Here is a 22,412-nt window from a genome sequence, read left to right as displayed (position 1 = left end):
CTGACACTCATAGCATAAATTACATGCATTTGACAAAGATTTGGTAAAAAAACAACCAAAAAAACCCCAAACAAAAACCAAAAAAAACCCCCCACAACAAACCCAAAAAAACAAAGAGCCCCCAAAGTCCCCTTGAAATGTACTTTATTTGGAAACAGTAAGCTGTGTGAGTCATGAATGTATGTAATTGCAGTTAGTTTTAAGTGTTGCTTTGAGAAAGAAAAATATATGCTGTATTGCAAAATTCTATAAAATCACATGCATTCGTATACAAGGACACATGACAAAGTGTTTTATTAAAATAAAAAGCTTTAATACTTTTGCATTTAAAAGATTTAGCAGAAAATAATTGCTACAAACATGCTACAACAACATACATGTTCAAAAAGTTTTCAGTGCTTTCTTTCAAAGTTCAGCATTTTGGCAAAAATAAGTTTTTCTGTATATACTTCAAGAGTTGGCTATCATAATACTGATATAAAATACTTCATGTAGACTAAGGTCAGGTGCATAAAATACAATAAGTAATAAAACATACTGTTTGTATAAACATTTAAAGTATAAATTTCATTAGATAACATGCAAATACTGCAATATTTTAAATGGCACTTAAATATAGATACTGAGATTCTTTATAATTTTGCATCCAATATGAGATTCTGAAATGTACAAAACTATAAAAAGAACATATTTCTTCACTGAAGTCAGGTCCTAGTATAGAGCTTGATTGTCATTTTACAAGCATTGAGCCCAATGTCCTGCAAATCTTCACTAGTCCAAGTAAAGACGTCTACTGAAATAGGCCCAGGGCTAGTTAGTTTTCTTCATAATAAAATATGAAAGCATATTTACATGAGAATAAACTCTTAAATTTTTGGTAAGGTAATTAAGTAGCAGCAATTAGTTTCTTCCAAAAATGATGTTTAAAACAGGTGCGTGCTTTTCATTGTCACTGATATGCATCTGAATAATATAAAATTAAGATTCTTCAATGAACAAAACAGTGTTTGGAGTTCATTGCTGAAAAAAACCCCTATGTGATCCCTTCTTGCAAAAATCATACAGGCATAACGTCAGAACCTTCCAGAGTATTTTATGTTTCCAAGATCAGTGGAAAACAATCTAACTGTGCTGAAACAGTCATCTGACTAGTAATGAATAAAAGAATAATCTTTTCACATTATTCCAAATACTTTTAGTTCTTCATTGAAAAAAATATTAGTTCATCAAATCTTCTACAGTTTTTTTTTTCTGGTTCAGTGATCAACAATTCTGAATGTCCTTCACAATATAAAACACCGCAATACTCATGCATATTTTCTAAGCAGTTATATATAATATATTAATGCTGACAAGGTGAATAAAAGGCTTATGAACAGGGAGTGCAGAACAGGCACCACTTTAACGGAAGGAGAAGAAATGCTAAATGAAACTTGTACTTGAGATGCAATTAGAGCTGACAGAGGCACATGTGATGCTAATGTTGGACTGTCTGAATTTATCAGTGACTCTATCTTTTCTGCTTCTTTATTGCAGGCTTCAATCTAAGGGAAAAAAAAAAGTTTTATTTCTCTTCTTGCCATGTAAAATGCCAATACAAAAATGTTGCTAGATGGCAAAATTCAGGAAAGAAAATCTGAGTTATTCCCATCAGCATGTAAGATTTATATAATTTTTGGGAGTATTTCTTAGAAAACTTTGGAGCTCTTATCATAGACTTTGGTACTATGAAAAGTACTGTGGAAGCCCTGAGTAGCACCAAAAGGGAAGGAAGCAAGCTACATAAAAGTTTCCGTGGGTGATGTGTTTTGAACATTGATGCCAAAAAGCTCACAGTAAATAACTAAAGTACCTCTAAAACTGAGGACTTCCTTCCTGATTGACCAAGATACTGCCTTGAAGTCTGCAACAGTAGAGAAATCAGGATTTTCTACTTACTGGGCTTTTTCTTCCAAATCAGGGAAAACTGATTTCTTTTACGGGAAGAGAAGAATGGAAGTAATAGGAAAACATGAGAAAACTCAAGTTTCCATTCCCCCACTGACTTGATGATAATTATGAATTTATGTTAGAAAATCCACTTTTCCACCTTACCTTCTACTGCAGCCCAGAAATCAATTTAGCACTACGTCTCCTTAACAGCTTTGGAAGCTCCTCTGGTGAAGTTTTAACTTGACAAATTTAGTATCAGGAGGCCCAAAGCTTTGAAAGTTGAGGAACTTCTAACTCCGTCATGGGTGTCACCAGCGAGACGAGCAGCTCTGCCTGGTTTCAGGTGGCCTCTCTGCTTCCAGAGAGTCCATCCCTCCCCAGGAGTCTGACAGCACCTGCTGCAGATGGACTGAGAGCTGACCACACTGGCAAGGCTCAAGACCTTGTTTCCTAAATCCTGGTAACATTTTGGGCTATGTCTGCTAAAGGTGGAGATGTAAGGTGGAGCTGAGCTGGACATAACAGGGTTGCTCTAGTAGCATGGGCAAGCAAAATACACACAATATATCTGCCTGAGGAACAACTACCCTATTACATACTGCAGCTTGACCAAGTTTATGGCAGTGATTCTATCCCCTCATACTATACCGTAACTTTAGCCAGTCCCAGAAGCAATACTGAGCATGCAAAATTAAGACTGTAGAAGTAAAATGGAAATGGGAAGCAGCCATCAATATAAAATAAAAAACAAGGAAATGAACCTGCCTGAATTCTGTTTGTATTGTCAAAGATGAGAGATTGTGGGCAGGTTTTCTCTCCCCTTCCTTATCAAAGCTAAATCCTTCATTTTGCACTAGTACGCATCAAGATGTCAGGTAACAGAATGAACCAGTCAGAGCACCTAATGTGCAGAGGGACTTCATTACAGAGTGCTGTCAGCAGGGCCAGGCAAGACTATTAGAAGCAACTATAAAAACCGCAAGGTATTATGTTCCTTTTAATAGGAAGAAGATGCCCTCACTGGTCTTGCAAAGGTTAACAAGCAGAAAGTAAAAATGAAGCAACAGCTCCAAGACAATAATAATGCAATACGTAGCCAAAGCCTTACTTCTATTGCTCTGAACTGCTCCTAAGAAAATACTGTAAGAACTTTGAGCTGCATTTGTTGGTTTACCTTTAGAGTTTAGCACTGTGAACATTAGGTTCTTGTTTGCTAGTATGAACTAACTATGACACAGCAAGTTGGGCAGCTTATTGGAATATGATTTCCTTTTTAATTGGGATCTCCCAGCACTTTTTACTATAAGGTAAAAAGGAATATCAAAACCGGGATGGTCTCAGAATAGTCTCAGCAGATCCTCTTTGGTATGAACTACTGCTTAACATCAAGATGCGTGCAATGGATTAATATGATATCAATATGTATGATGTGCTTCAGCCTACTATCATATATACTTCAATCTACTTTTAACCCTGACACTGGAGACAAAGGAGTACTATTTCATATGCTAGTATGCATTTAATATACAATTAATTTAAGAGGTCATTCAGTAATTTATTTATTTTCATCAGTTTATAGTTTCTGTTATTTTAGCCATAGAAAGTTGAGGGTCCTGCATTTATTAATTTTAAAACAAAAGTCATACTACTCTATCCTTGGTCCTCCTTCACCTCCCCCCTCTAATTACCCACACTCAAAAGCCTCTTACCAGAAAAGCAGGAGTCTCAAGACACTTTTTACTATCCATAATACATAGTCCATACATAATACATAGTTTACCTGCAATGGTTTGGGGTTCTGATCCACAGGAATGATGAGAATCACAATTTCGGATTCTATGCTTAAGTATCCAAACACATCACACTGTGGGACTGAGACATGTAGGCGGATTTTCTCAAGTATGTCAAGTACTGTTATAGGCTTTTTATTTGTTACCTGGAAGAAAACAAAGAACTTTGTGGATGATGTGGTATTATGCAAAATTACATTTCTCCTCTTCAGTTTTAATAACTTGATGTCATGCCAGAAAATTTGTTTCAGCCATTAAATTACTCAGTTCTAATCTCTAGCAAAAAACCTAAACAATTCAATGATTCTATCATTCTAAAACATAATTCTAAAAAATGATTTTATGATTTAAAAAAAAAACCCAAACCAACCCCCCCAAAACCATTAAAAAAAGTGAAAGGAAGAAGGGGAAAAAATTATTTACTTTTTAAATTAACCACGGTTTTGATATGTGGTGTTGTCCACCTTCATGGTTAATGTATATATGTATCAGGTAACCATTTACGTTATTTTGAGGTATCTGTTACAGTGGCTTGTACTCCCATGCTGGGAAACAAGAGGCAGGGCAGCCCTACCAGCTGGCACTCCTTTACTACCACAGAACCTGTTCCAAGAGCCACCAGAAATGAAGAGTTACGGCTTTGTGACGACAGGGCTGCAACGGCAAGAAGAGCCAGCAGAAGTCATCGTCCCCCTTTATTTACGCCCTGCCCCCCTTCCCCAGGCCACACTGATGAACTGGAGAGAGTCCAGCGGCGTTCAGCTTGTAGAACCTCCACTCCTGGAGGTTTTAAAAACTCAGCTGGCCAAGCTGATCTAACTGGAGTTAATCCTGCTTTGAGTTGAGTTGAGGGGGTTGGACTAGATCTCCATGGGTCACGTTCAAGCTAAATTTTCCTGTGTTTTTACAATAATAGCTAATTATCTCTCCTTCTAAACATATAAACAGGTTAATGTAATTTTATACTGTTTGGCAAAATTCTCTGTCGTCTTGATATTTAAAAAATGAAAATCACGTGCAGATGCAAACATGAATTGTTTTGCTTCACCAGGCATGACTGCCATACTACTCTATTTTGTTGTGATGTTGTGCCAAAAATCAAGCATTCTGCTCTGTTCCATATACCGAAGCATAAAAGCAGGGGTCAATAAAGCGCAATCCTTTTATACACCACATGGGGAGTCTAGGCCTAGTATGTTGTGTTCAGTGACAGACAACCAACGTGAGAAGATCCATCTTACACTGGAGGTTTTCAAAAAGCAGTAATGAAGGATGCTGGTGTCTAGCTTACAGAGATATTAAATTAAAATCCAACATTTTAGCTGACGAGCAACAAAATCAGTGACAACTATCTACATAACCCAAAGAGTGTAAAACAATCCAATTTAAACATAAGACAATGTCAGAACTAAGTTACCTACATTAGGAAATAGTGAGCTACCAGAATAATCTTAGCAAAAAGGCCATAAATAACAAATATACACTGTATTACTACTATGAGAGAGATGCAGATCCCTTATCATTTGTCTTTACTATTACAAGTCATTTAAACTGCAAACCTGAATGTGCTTCTTTGTACCTACTCTAATTCTGTTTTGCTTTGCATCGTAATTCAATTTCTACACCTGATATTAAGAAATAGAGGAAAGTATAAAGAAAAAAAACCAAAACACACTACAAACTGAAAATAATTGGTTTTATAACGTGTTAACTTTTCAGGAGAGAGTATACAGTAACTTGACTTTCCCATGTACCATTTAACATAAGGCATGATTAAGCTGTTTACCCTTGCAAAAGTATCCAGCTTGTCTTTGTCATATAAGATTCTCAGCATTCCAGCACATAATGGACAGCAGGCTCCTATGTGAATAATAATAATAATGATAAAAAAATCTCAGAAATAAAAGCAAATAGTCTTTTCACTTTCAAGTAAGCAGAGAGTTGAACATTAACTGAGAATGAAAATAGCAAAACTACCAAAGCAAAGTAAATGTTTCAATTTGATAGCAGAATTGCACAATTTCTAAGATTGTTTAATGTTGAAAACATTTATAATGCAAAAGCAGTCACCTTTCAACACACATTTACTACTATCAACATGAAGCAACAACATGAATTTTCATTTGTTTCAAGATGATACATTACTGAAAGCTAAAAACCACAGGCACTTTATGTACCACAAGCCAAGATTTTGTATGGATGTATGCATATACAACTATAGAAATGAAGAATTTCAAGAGCTGAAATAGCTAGGATGTGACAGAAGCAGTTATGCACATGACAAACATTAATTTATGCAGTTATACCATGTAGGAGCTTAGAATCTTTATATAAGGGGGGGGAAAAGGACTTGCCTGACAGATTCGTGTTTAACACAGAAGCATGTCACGTTTCTTCTACTGTTTTTCCTCACCATCTCGGAAACCAGAGCTAGTATTTCAACTTTCCACCCATGACTGTATATTTAATTCACCTCCCCAACTTATTATATATAATTCACATTCACAGAGTGACTTCTACAATATTACATGTAATACCAAAGCACAAAGACCCTTTTTCAAACCTGTGAATGAGAAAAACGAATAAAACTGTTTCTTCTTAAAAACTGAGCTTTCCTTGTTCTGTGTATTACCTGTGATTAGTTACTGTTTCATAAAGCAAGGATTTGTGAAAACAATAAAAAAACAGTTCAAAACAGCACAACTGCAAAACTATTCCTGCTGTCTTCCTCTTTCACAGTACTGTAAATACATACAGTATCTCACTCTGTCTTCTAATTAAATATCATCTTTGTTCTTCTGGGAACTCTGACGACAGTTTGGCATTCCAGTGTGGTATCTGTGCTGCCACTTCCGAAAAATTAGTCACCCGATTCCCAGTGACATTCTACCCTAGACACCACAGACCTCATTCCTTTCTCCCAAACCAGTCCTATGGGGACAGCTGCAAGTTTCTAAAGACCGAAGGAGCGTGACTCCTCAAGCCAAGGCCTTTCCACTTCAGAATTAGTCATCCGAGGCCTGATACGGGCTTGTTCTAGCCCTAAGTAAAGATCTCTACTTCATCCTTTCTCTTAGAAGGCTCAAAGACATTATGGAATATAATGTTTTAAAGCATAAGTTTTGTTCCAAATATAGACCGATTTGTACACACAGCCTGGAGAGACTCTCTCCTACCTGCAGTAAACTCCAACAAATTAACATACCTGGTGCAATAACCGGTTTGCAGCCAGTAGTGGAAAGCTGGGGACACTTAACGAAGGCGCACTCTGAATGAAAGCCATAGTCTGAGAGAACACCTACAGCCTGACAGTGTCCGTAATAGTCAACAGCCACACGGTCGGAATAGGCAGCACAGACGCTGCTGTAGGTTTCTCCGTTATGTCCACACACAGGTTCCACTGATTTGCAAAATGGCTGAAACACACAGAAATGTTTCAAGGATCAATTTATTCGTGCTACAGAAAGTTCAGAGTAGTTTTAACATTAGGAAAACCAAAGTTAAATGGGAATTTGCTGCTAATACTGTCAAACATTCAAAAAAGTAGGAAATCTAGAGTAAATAACCTGACAGTTTATGAATGGGTAATAAATGCAAAGAGTGAGTACTTAAAGAAGATGACAGAAAAATGTAAGTTGGAATCAGAAACGTACAATAAGATGGGTTTTGGGAAACAATTTCTGTTCTGTGCTAATGCTTAAATAAAATGACCATGTCATTTAAATTAACTTATTTCTTAAAGCTAATTAATTTAATATTACTATAATTTTATTATGTAATAAACAAACTGATTTTATTAATAAAATTATTTTATAAATAACTATTTGCTATTGTAGTATTTATTAACATTTCAATGACATTAATGATTTATTCATCTCTGTGGTTTTGTGTTCTTAAAATTCAGTGTGCGTGCATGTACTTCTAACACATTATTTGGGAAGTTAAATGAATACATTTACTCCAAAAGAGTAAACCCCACTACTAGACACCTCTGTCAAAAATATATTTATTGTTGAGACCTTTACATCTGTAAAAATATGTTTATCATGTCCTTTTTCCTCTCAGAAAATCATATCTAGTGTGTCACTTGATTCAAGCACATACAAAAATCAAAGAAAATTGTCATGTAGTTTCTTCCTATCCCACCTGTGCATGTATATTAGTCCAGCACATTCAAGACATCAAATGCCAATAAACTTAAGCTTTTGACCATGGACAGAATCAAATGGAATTGCTGACTCTTTGCAGACAAGGTATGACTAATACTTGTGTCCAAAGTCTTGTGAAATGACACAACTCATTCCCTAATTTCTTGCTAAGGTGTAAGTATTTTATTAAACTAACTAGTATTTCAAGTAAGTGACCACAGCTATATGATCACTGTATATCCCCTAAATAGCAAGACAATTACAGTTTCTGCGTTACACACCTAAGCAACAACACCACACATAGAGGATAAGTAAATGTGAGCACCCCAAATAGTTTCGTATCTTGCAGTCATCTCCCCTATAAAAGCAAGAAGGAAAACTTAAAGCTACCAGTGTCAAAAACTTCGTGAAAATGGATACAACTAGACATATAACTGCTGGAGAAAAAAACCAGCCATGCAATATTCCTTTGATTCTTACTGTTCAAGGGCTGAACATTCTCTGAGTATCTCATGAGATATCTGATGTGCAATGAGAAGAATTATCTGTACTTAACGAGGTTGCTGAAAAAGGGCAAGAAAAAGAAGGTATAAAGACAGAAAGGCAGAAATTAAGTGGGTTAAAAGAGCAATAGCATTTATAATACAGAAAAACACTGAAAAATATGTTCTGTACTTCTAAGAACATCCATCAGTTGAGACCAAAAGGAGGTCTCAAATTAATCTTCATCATTTGAGAAAAACCTGGAGATGAACAGTCTATCAATGGTAAGGTAAAGCCAGCAACTTTGAAAAGAGTAGCTCCTGGCTTTTCTTGTGAAGCGATAGAAATAAGTTGTCTACAAACACTATAGGGAGCAGTGGGATGGAAGAACTAAACCTAATCCTAATCCTTCTTAGGGATTAGTATGAAGACTACTCCAATCCAGACTAACTAAAGAAAATACTACAGATTGCCCAGTCTCCAACAAAACTTAAGTGTAAACAGATCCTGAACAATGAACTTGGTAAACCTGGGGCACTATCACACAAAATGCTAAAGACTTTCTATGACCAGGCATTAATTTTTATTTAAAACAAGTTCAAATTGATAAAAAACAGTGTTTGACTACCCAAGGAACTGCACTAATTACTGCAAACACACCTCAGTGCAAGCTTTAATAGTGAAAAATATAGGAAGACTTAATATAAATATCAGAGCATTATCCCCAAGAAAACATAAGTAAAGCTTTTGATTGGTTTTGAGACAACTGTTAATAAAGCAGAGAAACACTTGACAAAATTCTGAATATAATTTTGTGAGAGTATTTTTTATACTAGTTAAAATTAGACTTTTAAAGGATTACTGTCAATGAAAACATTTGGAAGCTATAAAAACCATAATATTGCAAAAACCCAGAATATTGCAAAGTTGAACATTAAAGAACAAAGATGAGTTGATATTTAATGCTAGAACCACTTCCTACCTGGCAGGGTCCTCGGTATGCTAAACTTTTTCCTTTTTGGTACAAAGTACACAGGTTACTGTATTCCACATTGTCTGTGTCACAAACAGGATCCCGCGTCTGGTCACAATTTAACTGCCTTGGCACACATTCATGCTGGCTACATTCGAATTTTCCAAAACTAGTCAAGCAAACTTGTTTCTTTGGTATGCACCTGCATAAAGTAATAATAATTTCATATCACGTCATAGGATTTTTTTTTCTAAGTCTCAAAATATTCAGGGAAAGTATTTTCAGTGAAATCTTCTCCAGTGCTTTAGAGCTAACTATGGTTCAGCAGAACTGCAGGAAATACAAGTGATAAAATATTCTGAATAGCCAATTTCAGGTCTCATCACAAACCTGGAATTGCTTCACACCATGTTCAATCAATGTACGTGACCACAACTACAGTTTCAGTTTCCACTAAAATTTATCTTTTACTAAGTATTTTTCAATGATTTTCAAAAAAGGCTTCCATAAACTTCATTTTGTAATTGCATATTTAAGGAAGACTAAGGAAAAACATGAAAACAGTGAACTGCAAGAGAAAAAGACTATACTGCAGAGATCTAGCCTCACCCTTCCTTGAGAAGGTAGTGAAAACAAGACGTACAAGATTATATGGTTTCAGTTACAAATATCTAGCTTTGTAGATTCAGGATATTCTATCACATCCAATCTTGGGGATGACTGCAAACAAATGGAAAAATCTAGTAGTAACACAATTGCCTTTTTTGGCATGTCATCCCTCTCAAGCTTTCACAGATAAGCAAAGAGCAATAAACAGCAGAAATTCTTCCCCTTTATGTTAAATATGTACCTTCCATGGTCTTATCTGCAAAACATTTGCCATACGCCCTGCAAGACATCCCTCCGCTAGAGAATGCCAGCCAATAGAGTTTCATGAATAGACCGATGAAAGGTCAAATGGCTTTGTTAACAATCTCCTCTTTCTATAAATGACAACAATGCTACCACTGGATTGTGTACAATATGTCCTTATTCTTTCTGAGTGCTGCTGTCCACATTTTCCTTTTATATTAGGGAAGACTCAGAAATTCTGAGATTTAAACACTTTACAGTGGAATGTAAGATCTTAATTAGAGACTAAGCGCTTCAGAGATGTTTTAAAATGAGCATGTTTAGTTTACGCTACATTATCAAACTGACCCAGAAAACCGTATTGTGTACAGTCCTTTACCGAAACTACAAGTTGAGGTTCTAAGCATAATGGTTATTCTGTAAAACTGAAAAACCTCTCTATACTTTCCAAATTAAAAATATAAGAGGTAAGAAGTGTATATCCACAATGCAGCTTTGAAATTCCAATTTTCAATGCCATAATGGCCATTATAGCATCAAGGCATTTAAAGTGCTGAAAAAGATAAAACCCAAAATTGCTATAATCAGTTTTCATGAAAGCACAGTATTACACAACTTCTTATGGTGGCTTTCTTTCAAAACAGAAAAATGTACAAATTCAAAGGAGACTGCAGTATTGCACAACACTGAGAAAATTGAAGACAGGGGCCAATATTATGAGCTACAGACTTTGATTTCTCTCAGAAAGGTCAGATTTTCTTTTCTCCTGACACTAGTAATGAGCATATTTTTAATATGTTTGTCTATACAGATTTTGATTTTTCCAACATTGAAAAAACAGAGATTGTAGAGACATAGTTTTCACAAGATATCAAGCTAATTAACTCATGTGTTCCAGAGTGATCAATATTTTCCTATTTAGAGATAAAAAGCACAGATTGACTGAATAAGCAAGACTGACTCCAAGTCTTGAATACAGGTGTGGGGTTTTTTTAAACTACTAGAAGAAGGTGTGAAACAAAGTAGTAAAATGAAACTTTTAGCCATTTCAACAAAAGGTGATTCTCTCACTTTTGAAAGTATACATAAATACCCTTTTACTGCTAAAACCGAGATCCACATAATGAATTTAAATGATATAGCACTACATAAACAGAACAAAGAACTGGCAGTTATTACAGTCCATTACTAACTATGATAAATAAAAAGTAGCTACTTCAAACAGTTATTTTTATTGGAGTATCCCAAAAGTAGAATGTTACTACAATATACAAGACATTCAAAGAAAAAATAAATCTGCTTTACAAGTAGAAGATGCCAAAGAAAAGCTTAAAAACATATTCTGCTTTTACCTCTGATTTTTATTACAAGGGTTAGGGTTACAAGGATCCTTGGAAATACATGATCCAAATTCAAATTGATTGTCCTGGAGCCCAACACAACGAGCTATACATGCACTTGGATACGTGCGTCCATTTTGACCGCATACTGGTACAAACTGATCTACACAGTTACATGGTAAACCTGTAAAAGCAAAAAGCAACACACAAAACAGGAATTTGGTGCACACTTATTTTCTATGACAGAAGATATACAAGGGGTCACTAAGATATCTTTGCCTACCAGTAAATGCAAAGAAGTGCCATATCTTCAGCCACTTCCTCCCTCGTGTAATTTAGCAATGCCGTAGCACATACGCACTTAGAAGTAGTAGGAAGGGAAGTTTGTGCCCTGCCTCCTGGCTAATTCTACTCAGTTTTCTCCATTTTTTTCCCAAACTCCTTAACTCTTGTCCTCAGTGGCATTACCCTGTCTCTACCCATTTTTACATATCACCTGAGGTTTTATTTTTCAGTACCATGTTTTTTTTTTTTTTTTTTTTTAAAAAAAGTCTGTGTTTTTTCCAAAGTGCAGATTAGACCTGAGAAAAATAAATAGTTAAAAGAACTTATTAATAACAAATTATCAGGTATTGTGCATTAATACTGTAGAAAGAATTTAGAAGATAATCCTTGCTCTAAGAATATGAAGCTTATGGTTTCCATAGTTCAGAAAGTTACCTGTAAACTTCCGACGTTCATCTTCTGAACTATGCTCAGTTAGACACTGACGCGTAGAACATATCAAGTTTCCAGCAAAACATGAACAGACATTACAATCTATATTGAAGGATGTTCCATGGCCTTAAAAGAAATTAGGTAAATGGATACAATTAATGCAAATATACCAGAAGACTATATACTCATATCTATTACATAGACACTACATTTTCATTATTAATTGTTCCTGTAATTTCCCTTATTCAGCTTATTTTCCCACTGAAATTTCTATCTTTTTTTAGATCTCAGGTTTTACTTTATTCATTTAAAGTCTGTTCACATGTGGTTTTGATTATTTAGTTAAACAAGGAAGCAAGCACTTTATCCTTTCAAAGCCTGTATAAGTTAGGTTTTCTTTTTTCTTCCTTTTTTTTTCCCCCAAGAACAATTTAAAGCTGCAAAAAGAAATACACTCAGAAAACTGAAGAAGTGGTAGATAAATTCTGGCTAGCAAGCTCGATATTTTTTCAAGGATAAAGCTTTTGTATAGACACATTCTCCTCCTAAATTAATTTTATGTAAGACTGCTAAACTTTCAGCCTCATACATAATGCAAAACTCCTCTGTAGTGCTCATTTCATTCCTTTGTGTGTACTTTTTGTCAAGAGGGAAAAAGTGCCAATGCTTCACTCCAGTCTTTATTGTTTTGCAACGTCCATTATAGCCATAATTTCAGCCTCAACAAGCAGTACAAGTTACAATGCGGCTTTGTCCAAAGCAGGGAACAAGAAAGCTTGTAGCAAAGCTGAACAGAAACCCAGATCTAGATTCAGCGTAAGACACACACAAATACAGGGGTCTATGTTCACCCACTGGTTTTCAGAAAGGAGCCCTTAGTAATGCAGCTGACACCATCACAGCAGCTTTTTAAGGATGGAGCAACCTGCCTAATTTTTGCATTTTATAAGTCAGTAACTTTTTCACACCTGAACCTAAGATCCAAACTGCAAACTTTGGGAATTTTTCTTCAATTTAGCAATTTCAGTTTGGTTTTTGTGAACTGTCCATATGACTGCCCTTCACTGTGTTGTATGTTTTATGTCAAATCAATTCATGTTGGTGACAGCCAATCTATCCATACCAAATCGGTTATTAAAGACTACCAACAAATACACAGCTCTTCACATAAGAGTAACTGTGCCTTATGAAATAAGGCAATTCTCTCTAATCTTTTTTCAAAGGCCTGAAATTAAGGATTAGAATTTTTGAAAAATATTACAGGGGCACAAGGAAAATCCTCAGCATTTGAGCAGTTTGGAAGAGGTATTCCTAGCCAAATGATGGCAGAACAAGAGGGGATGGGAGAGAAAGCCTCTATAGCACAAAAAGCTCTGTTTTAACTACAGTACTACTCAAGGAAGAAGGAATTTGTCAGCAGGGAAGAAGAAAAGTTTCCAAGGTTTGAAGGTAATGCCAAACACAAGATCTCTTAGGTGATTCTTCAGAGTAAATAGTAACCGACTTAGGATCCACTCAAAAACTTGGCAAGACGATTGGCTTTCACTATCAAAATGTGCACACAGCAAACTGTCCTCTTCATCAGCAGTCATTTCATTAACTGGAGTCAATTCACAACACAAAACCCCCAGCATTTGATAAAGCATTCAGGGTTGTTTGGTTTATAGAGAATGGTTTTAAAAACCACAGTTCTGATTTTATGACTAAACCCTGGCTGTTTGCAACCAACATATAAACCAATTAAATATAGTCACTACAAAAAGTCCATATGGTGACCATAAATTTTTAATTATTTGTTTTCAATACATCATCTAATGAATTTGGAATGTAGTAATTTCTATCTTTCATTATATAATACCTAGAGTCTTAATCACCACACACATTTAATAAGTAATCATGGCAAAAGAGAGGAAGCTGTCTGGTTTTGGTTTCATGGTGGTGTTTTTTTTTGTTGTGTGTTTTTTTTTTTTCTTAAAGGACTACACTTACTGAATACCTACCAGCTACATATATTGTTGTTAGTTACCACAACAAGTGACAGCTGTACACTGTGCAAAAATTGCAAATACAGCTTCAGAAATTTTTGTGATTATTTTCACCAATAATCTGAAAAAGTGCAGGTTTCTTTGGACAGAATGGTCCATAAAAAGTTTCAGTCACCATTTAAATAATATATTTGCTAATGACTGTATTTTAAAAGCATCTACTTTCATCAGAAACTTTCTGTAACTGCCCATCAAATATATCATTAAGGTTAAGATGTTTTCAGTGTTCTGCTTGCATGAACGAATAGTACCAATTTGGCAATTAAAAAAAAAAATTTAATTATGTTTGGCTGACTTTTATCCTCTTTGGATGAACCAAAAAAAAACCCCCAAACCAAACCATTACCAGCTGCAAAAGCATGCAACATTGCAGGCAGACTTTCCCGAGTGATGAAAATAATTGTATGATTGATTATTTAGCTCTGCTTGGTATTTTTTAAGAGAAAGAAATATCCCAATTAGCTACTCTTTCATGATTTCAGGGTTTGGATAGAATCAGAAAATTATGTTTGTGACAAATGTAACTACAAGTGCCTTGCTTATTAAGATTTACTTAATGTGAAAATAGTTTTTATTACATGGTAAAAAAAGTGACTCTTATTTTGGACTTATCGGGTATCTTTGACTTGCTTTAGTTATGCTTGGACTTCAGTCTGACAATATTTTAAAAGGGCTGATTTACAGACACTAAACAATGTCCAGTGCCAAAATCTGTAACTGTTCACTAGCAGAATATCTCTTGCTTGCCGACTGATTCAAAGACATCAGCTTCAGACAGTTTACAGCTCAGCACAGACTCCATTTTATATTCGAGACGTTTTGGAAGATTTTTCCCTATCTTAGTAGTAGCTTTTTCCTTTCTTTTCTTTTTCAAAGAGCACAGTGCCTGTTTGCATGACAAAAATATACCTTTAAAGCTCTCCAGCAATGAATAAATCTGAAAATAAATCAATATCATCTTTTAAGAAGCATCGTTTGTCACATCTCTTTCAACTACTTTGACTGTCAGATTAGGTAGAACCCAATTAACACCTGTTACCCACGCTAATTTAATCTCTGAAGTAACAGTAAAGTTATTTTAGAAAATTAATAATTTAAATCTAAGCCAAGAAAGAGAAAATTAGCATTCTTTTATTGTTAAAATACCAATGCAAGTGGCTATAATAGATACTTTTTTTTTTAAAAGGTTCTGTGGATGATAAAGATAGGTAAACTTAAGTTTGTGCAACATAAACGTGGTAAAAGTATAAAAGTTTGCATCAGTGGACACATACCTAAATATCATACATTGGGGGAAGGAATACCAGTTTTTGTGCAAGTCAGAAAACAAATCTTTTAGGATTATCTGAAGGAGTCAATAACCATGTCGACAACAGAAAATCAGGTTGATACACTTTAATACCCAACAGACATAATAGCTCTTTAACACAGGCTTTCAAGAAAAAAAGTAGATATAGGAAAAAAAAAGGTGCTCACACGGATAAATAACTGTGAAACAGAATAATGTACAATGAAGGGAGGTCACCTGAGGAGTCTCCATGATCTATGCAGTGGCTGTTCTGTTCAACATATTTTTATGTAATCCAAAAAACTGCAAGTATTTACATGACAAAGTATATCAATAACATTAAGGTACAAAGGACCAAATAATGAAGAACAGCAAGAAAAACCTCACCACACTCAGCATCTAGGAAAGGATATATCAGAGGAAATTCATTGTACTGAACATAAAGTAATTCTCTACAATTCACACAATGAGCTATGAGCTGACCATTTCCACTTAAGAACTGGACCATGGTGTTACAACAGACTGCTCTGTGAAAGCATGACCTCAATAGAATAATTAATAGCCAAAAAAAATAATGTTCAGCATAATTATGAAAGGAACATCATTTTGCTATTATATACACTTGATTGGGCACTTGCATTGTGAATGGTGCATGAAGTTCCAGTTCCCATTTCAAAAGAAAATATAAGAAGTAGAAAAAGGTACACAGTAGGGTAATAAATATGATCAAAAGTATACAGCTGTTTTCATATAAGGAATTATTAAATAGAATAGGAACTGGCTTGGAGAAAAACCCAGAAAACTGAGGGAAATATCAGAGAGGTATGAAAGAGGAGGCAAATAGGTAACAATAATTCATCAGCTTTTTCAGTACAAGAATTAGGGTGAATCTCATGAACTAAGAGGAACCAGATGAAGCAAACTATCTAGGCTCAAATTAAAAGTCGTCCCTTGCAAACCCCACCAAAAAAAAAAAAAAAAAAAAAAAAAGGAGGGTTTCCAGGCACATGTATCTTAACATGTGGAACTTCTTGCCAGAGGTTATAGCTCATGAAAAAAGTTTCTGACTTTTTTTTAAACACATATTTAAAATCCATAGAAGAAAAAAACCCAAACAACAAAACCAAACCAAAACCAAAAAACCCAAACCCATTTGGAACTAGTAAAGAAACCACCCCCTGCTCAAGGGGTCTGTGGTCTGAAGCACAGAACAGATTCTGGGAGAATATTCATGGAAAGTATGATTAAATCCTCTCTGCCTTTTCTCATACCCTGCCCCAAACACCTCTGTTGGTCACTGGATATCCAATGCTGTTAAAAGTAGACAGAGTACCCGCAAAGTTGGAATCCAGGAAATGGGCAGCAGTTTATAGTCAGTTATACTGTGGTTAAACCTCAGAACTATGGCATGCTTAAAGGAGATCAATTTGGTTTGCTGTTGTTGCTTTATCCCTGCTGCCTACTGGCTCTTCTCAGAACTTTTTCCTGTCCTCAATCCCCAGAGCTCCCACCAACTTCTTCTACCAGAAAGGAAGCTACCCATTATCAAGCACCATAAAATACAGGGGATGTGAGGCAAGTCAGTGACCTTTTGGTTGAAAAATGGTGTACTAAGAACACGCTTCGCACAGGACTTTCGCTGGCTGAGACAGAGACAGTTCAGTATTGATTTAAATAATGGAACCCTCCAGCACATGTAAGAACGAAACAAGTATTACATATAGGGATGCAAACATTAACTTTTGTATTTTCTGATAAACTCTGCATTCAGATCCTCTGGGTCTTCATATGTACCTCAAAATTCATTACTTAAGAAGCAGGTGCTGTATAAAGATAAAATTACTGTTCTACTACTTACTTTTTCTTTGTCCTCCAACAATGCATGATTTTTGGAGGTCAACACAGCGCATTTCCATGCAGTTTTCTAGCAGTCCACTGTGTCCACAGGTACAAATCTTGTAACAACCAACATCACCAGCTGAGGATGGAACCTGAATAAGTGTACCTTGACGGACAATAAAATCTGAGGCTTCTCCCAGTTTGCAGCCTATATACAAGGAGAAATTTTAGCTCATATTTAGTAAATTGTCAACTGCCACTACCAAAAATAACTACTACTCTTCGACTTGTGAAAAAGCTAAGGTGCTAAAGCTAAAGCAGCCCTGCTCTCACCCTTCAGACAAATTCACTCATTTCATAGAGGCAACGAGTAAAAGAAACAGAAGATAACTTGCTTGAGGCAATGTTCTGAAGTACCTGTAGAAGTGTCACTTCAGAGAAAAAGACTGGTAATTCCAAAAATTCTCAAGTAATTTAATTTTCCACAGTTCTGTAGTAGTATGAAACGTATGTGATATGACAAATACCACATATGCTTCACCCTCTCCAATACAGAATCTGAACTGAAGGGTGTCACAAGCAAAGCCCAGTCATGTTCCCTCTCTCATGTATTTTATTGTGTCTTCCTTCCTTACATGTAACTCTTATGCGAACACTGAAAGACTCTTACAGGTAGATGTGGAGAAAGGGAGAAAAAGCAGGAAAACTGGATTAAAAAAAAGGAATGGAAAAGAAGAAAAAAGGTTTTAAAAATTGTAAGGAAAAAGTAATCAAAGAAATAGTAGATTAAAATTACCCTGGAAGTGATGAACTGCAACAAATCTCCTGAAACTTTAAAACCAATTAAAAATACTGAATTAAAACATAAAAGTCACCTTCCAACATTTAGAGGTAGTAAACTGCCTCTTCAAAAGCTCTGGATGAGCTTGTTTTTAGATCACTTTGAATGACTTTTGCAGCAAGTGAAGACAATACAACCTCTGCAGTAATAATGCTCAGCTTTTCAGAAAAAGAAAAATATTTTGTAAGGGTCATAGAAACATAACCAAAACAATGTCCCTAAGGCTTACAAAAAGAATGAACTGAAGTCTGTCCTCACTTCTAGAAGAGCACAAGCATAGCAGATGTATGAGTGAGTGAAGCAAAACCCAGTTTTCCTCTCTGTAATTAAAAATCACTGGAGCAACTGCTGATCAGCCACAGAACTGCTGGAACAAGAAGAAACTGATGCAAGACATTACAGCAATGTTCTCTATCACTTCCTCTAGAGAGGAGGCTGCTTCATGCAATTCAGTTTAAAAATCAGCGTTGCTCTCACTCGCTCAGTCTCAACACATGCATTTGAGCGATCACCAAATGCAAGCTTTCCTCTTTGCTTCAAGAGCCACAGGTGATCCCTCAATGTCACTGAATGATACTTTTTGCTTTAAAGGAAGGGGGAAAATGGTGGCAAGCACTACTGGTGTCTAAGGTAGAACAATTAAAGGGCTGTAGAAGTTGGACATCGTACAGTCGCCCACCTCCTTTTGTAGATTTGACACTTGTTATCAACAGCATCCAAGCCTGTGATTTCAAAGTTAGATAGCTGAAACTCAATCTACAGGAGGCTCTCTCCCCAGTCAGCTCACATCTATGCATGGTGCAGAAGTTAAGACAACACCCATGTTCTAGAAAAGTAGTTCCTAAATGACCACTAATGCCTTTCTAGAGAGGTGCACCTACATTAAAAGTATCCATGGAGAAGTGGCAGAAATGCAGCCAGGTGTGTACTGCTGCATCCCCAGACGTCATCTTTAACAAGAAGCGGTACCATGGGTCTCGTGGAAGGACAAGGCAGCACAAGATCCATTATTCATATTTTTCTTGTTTCCCAAAGTCAGTGTCATTCTCCTCCAAACTATAAGTCCACATACAAATTTGGGAGGGACTCAGAGCTAATATGCCTTGCAGTTCTGCCTTTTTCTCCCATCAGTGAACTCACAGAGCTGTCAGTCATGTGCCATGTCCCTTCCTTCCCAAGCCCTAAACCTGGGCACTCTGAATCCAGTGAAGCAGCAACAGTGAAGCTCTTAAGAAAAAGTCTGGGTATTAATTTACTCAGACCAGAACTAGTTACCCATGAGCTGCTGGAGAGATTCTGCGAAGTTGACCTGGCCTATGAAGAAGCACATGGAACAATTCCACGTAAGATACCATCTTGAACTTTAATATAACACCAGAACTGCTGCCAATGCAAATGTCATCCCAGGGCACCCTGCATTTGGTCAGATTCTCGGAGCTCTCAAAATGTCCTCCCAAGAATGACAGCCTCATTTTCATTAATTTCAAGGCAAGACATAATGTCCATTTATTTCACCAGTAAGGAAAATAATGTGGATATGGGTAATAATGTATGGAAATATGGGGCAATACATGTCATTGTGTCTGCAGAAGCGGTGAGCTGCACTGTATTTGCAGTATTGCATGCTTATAATTTTAAATAGCAGGCAGGCTGCTTAGAGACTATATATGGACATGTATGTCTTCTGAAGCAAAACAAGTAATATATCTTCTAGTAAGACATTACGTTTCAGGGGACAATAAAAATAGAAACACATTGATAAATGAAAAGAGCTAGAAGGCAGACTATAGCTTTTGAAAACACAAGATAATTGTGATAATAGTTCTTTTGGGATATCAGCAATTCACTTTAAAACTTTCAATAAAATTTCAGTAATATATGTTTATCAGCAAAATTCGGGTAAACAGAAGTCCAAAACCGCTTACCTGGCACACACAAATACGGAAGACACAGTTCTCCAGATTGACATCCTTTTCTATTTACTTCACATAACTGATTAGCTGCACATGGATTTGGATTACATGGATGTGTAACATCTTCTACAATGTTACCTAAAGAACTTGGGCCTGAAAACAGAATGTATAGGATCTATACTGATTTAAATGAGGCTTATTTTATTTCAGTAAAGCACAGCATTACTTATATTTAGTAAAATTGTATTTTTGACAATTTTGTGAAATATTTTTTAACTATACTGGTAGAAGCTAGACATGAAAAGGTAGTTTAGCTCGTTTCAAAAGTTTAGTCCTCAATCCTGGAAATAATGACCCAGATGATTCTTCACAAGCAAAATACATTTTCTCTGTCTTGTTTCTCCAATAATTTTTCTCTATATGACAAAAATACAAATTGACAGTGACCACCACTTTAATCAAGAGAAGTCCCATAGTCAGTGACAAGCAATTTGGAGGTTTAAAGTACACTTGATGTTTAACCAAGTTTGCTATCATTGATAAACTTTTGTTTCTGTTTTCCCTTTAACTCACTAGTAATGTTCTCCTGTTATAAGATTAAGAAATGGGAAGACAGCATGGAAAAGCAGCAGCTAAATGGAAAGAACCACCCAAAAGTTCAATACATTGTCTCTCTGGGAATAATGTCTTTGTTGAGGCATGCGTTCAGCTGCAGCTCTTCCCAACCAAAATTTTACTACTTTTAAAGTTTCTGGGATTCTGAGAAAGAAATATCAAAATTTAATTTGGAAGGTCTAAAATGGATAAATCCTATAAAGCTAAAAAGGTCTAAATCCTACAGAGACAAATATGCAACAGGAAGTAGTAATAGGGTAGAACAGATTTGGAAAATTATGTAAAAAATGCATTTAAATGGAATCTAGAACCAAAACAAAATTTTACTGATACAATTGTGTTCCACACTGAGGGATAAGACTTGCTAGAAGAAAACAGAATCACAAAACCTTAAGTCTTCCTTATACTTACTAAACTCGTGTTCTATTGGCCCAAGAGTTAGTTTGGTTTTTGGTTATTCTAATTGCATAAAGAACAGAGTTTATGCATCAGGGAAAAGTGTAATTTTATACATCAAGAAGTTGTGCTCTAAATCATGCTATTGTTCAAGTGACATTTATTTGAGATAAGTCCTCCCAATCACGATCCAGCTTTTTCCTGTAAATACATACTGCTAGTGGTTTTATTATTATAGTACTTTTTTGGCATGTGAGATGACTTCTTGAAGAACAGAGTTTTCTTAAAGTAAGATTAACTAGTCTATTTTCAAGTAGGTAAAAGTCATTGAAATTCAACAAGCCAGATTATTAGATGATACAGGTTAGCATACTTGCACTGACTATATTAAGTCCCCAAAAGAGAAGTGTGGTGGGTTAGCCTTGGCTGACAGCCAAACTCCCACCCAGTCACCCCACCCCAAAAGGGATGGGGGTAGAAAACAGGTAGAACAGGAACATAAAAGTTCATGGGCTGAGATAAAGGCAGGGACATTGTGTAAGAATTACCACTGCGGACAAAACTGACTTGACTTAGGGAAAGTTAACTAAATTTATTGCCAATTATAATAAACATCTAATTACAGATTCAGGTGATAGGAACAAAAAGACAAACATTAAAGTGACTCCTTTCTTCCGCCCTTTCCCAGGCTCCCCTTCCCTCCTTCCCTCCAGATTTCTCTGCCCCTGCCCCAGGTGACGCAGCGGGGATTGGGAAGGGGGTGATGATGGTGACCATGATCAGTACGCAGCAGTTTCTCTCTGCCGCTCCTTCCTTCTCACACCTTTCCTCTGCTCCAGCACGGGCTCTCCACGGGCTGCAGCTTCTTTCAGGGTATACCCACCTGCTGTGGCATGGTGTCCTCCCCAGGCTGCCTTCTCGCTATCTGCTCTGCCACAGAGCAGCTCCTCTCCTCCTGCTCCTCTGACCTCAGTGCTACCTCTGCTGTTTCTCACTCTTCTGTTCCCTTCTCCTCCACCTGTCTGGCACTTTTTGCCCTTTCTTAAACGTGTTTTCACAGAGGCACCACAAACTCTGTGAAGTGGCTCTGCTTTGGCCTATAGTGTGCCCATTGGCGAGTTGGCCGTGTGTGACACAGTGCAGTCCCTGACATCTTCCCAAACAGCCCCAGCCCCTGCAGCCTCCACTGCTACGAAAACAACCTGGCCACATACACCCAATACAAGAAGGAATAAACGTA

At 36.4% G+C, this 22,412-nt stretch overlaps 1 protein-coding gene across 3 annotated transcripts in view; it reads right to left on the bottom strand.

The window, feature by feature from the left end:
* Positions 1-609: 609 nt before the first annotated feature.
* The window catches only part of RECK (reversion inducing cysteine rich protein with kazal motifs), a 63,468-nt gene continuing 41,665 nt past the window's right edge, over positions 610-22,412 (bottom strand). The window contains exons 13-21 of one of the 3 annotated variants that reach the window (XM_075052234.1): positions 20,174-20,314; positions 17,427-17,615; positions 12,239-12,361; positions 11,531-11,702; positions 9,336-9,528; positions 6,928-7,138; positions 5,509-5,582; positions 3,713-3,868; positions 610-1,544 (exon numbers count right to left, since the gene is read on the bottom strand). In XM_075052234.1, coding sequence (XP_074908335.1) covers positions 1,329-1,544; positions 3,713-3,868; positions 5,509-5,582; positions 6,928-7,138; positions 9,336-9,528; positions 11,531-11,702; positions 12,239-12,361; positions 17,427-17,615; positions 20,174-20,314 — 1,475 coding nt within the window. In that variant the 3' untranslated portion in view covers positions 610-1,328. Of the gene's footprint in view, positions 1,545-3,712; positions 3,869-5,504; positions 6,286-6,922; positions 7,139-8,350; positions 8,434-9,335; positions 9,529-11,530; positions 11,703-12,238; positions 12,362-17,426; positions 17,616-20,173; positions 20,315-22,412 lie in introns of those variants that run through there. The other 2 variants (XM_075052235.1, XR_012653735.1) reach the window with 2 other exon arrangements.

Source organism: Buteo buteo, chromosome 20 (genome assembly GCF_964188355.1).
Source record: "Buteo buteo chromosome 20, bButBut1.hap1.1, whole genome shotgun sequence".
Classification (NCBI taxonomy): domain Eukaryota; kingdom Metazoa; phylum Chordata; class Aves; order Accipitriformes; family Accipitridae; genus Buteo; species Buteo buteo.
Note: the sequence above shows the minus strand (reverse complement) of the source record. Positions and strands in the feature narration are given on the sequence as shown.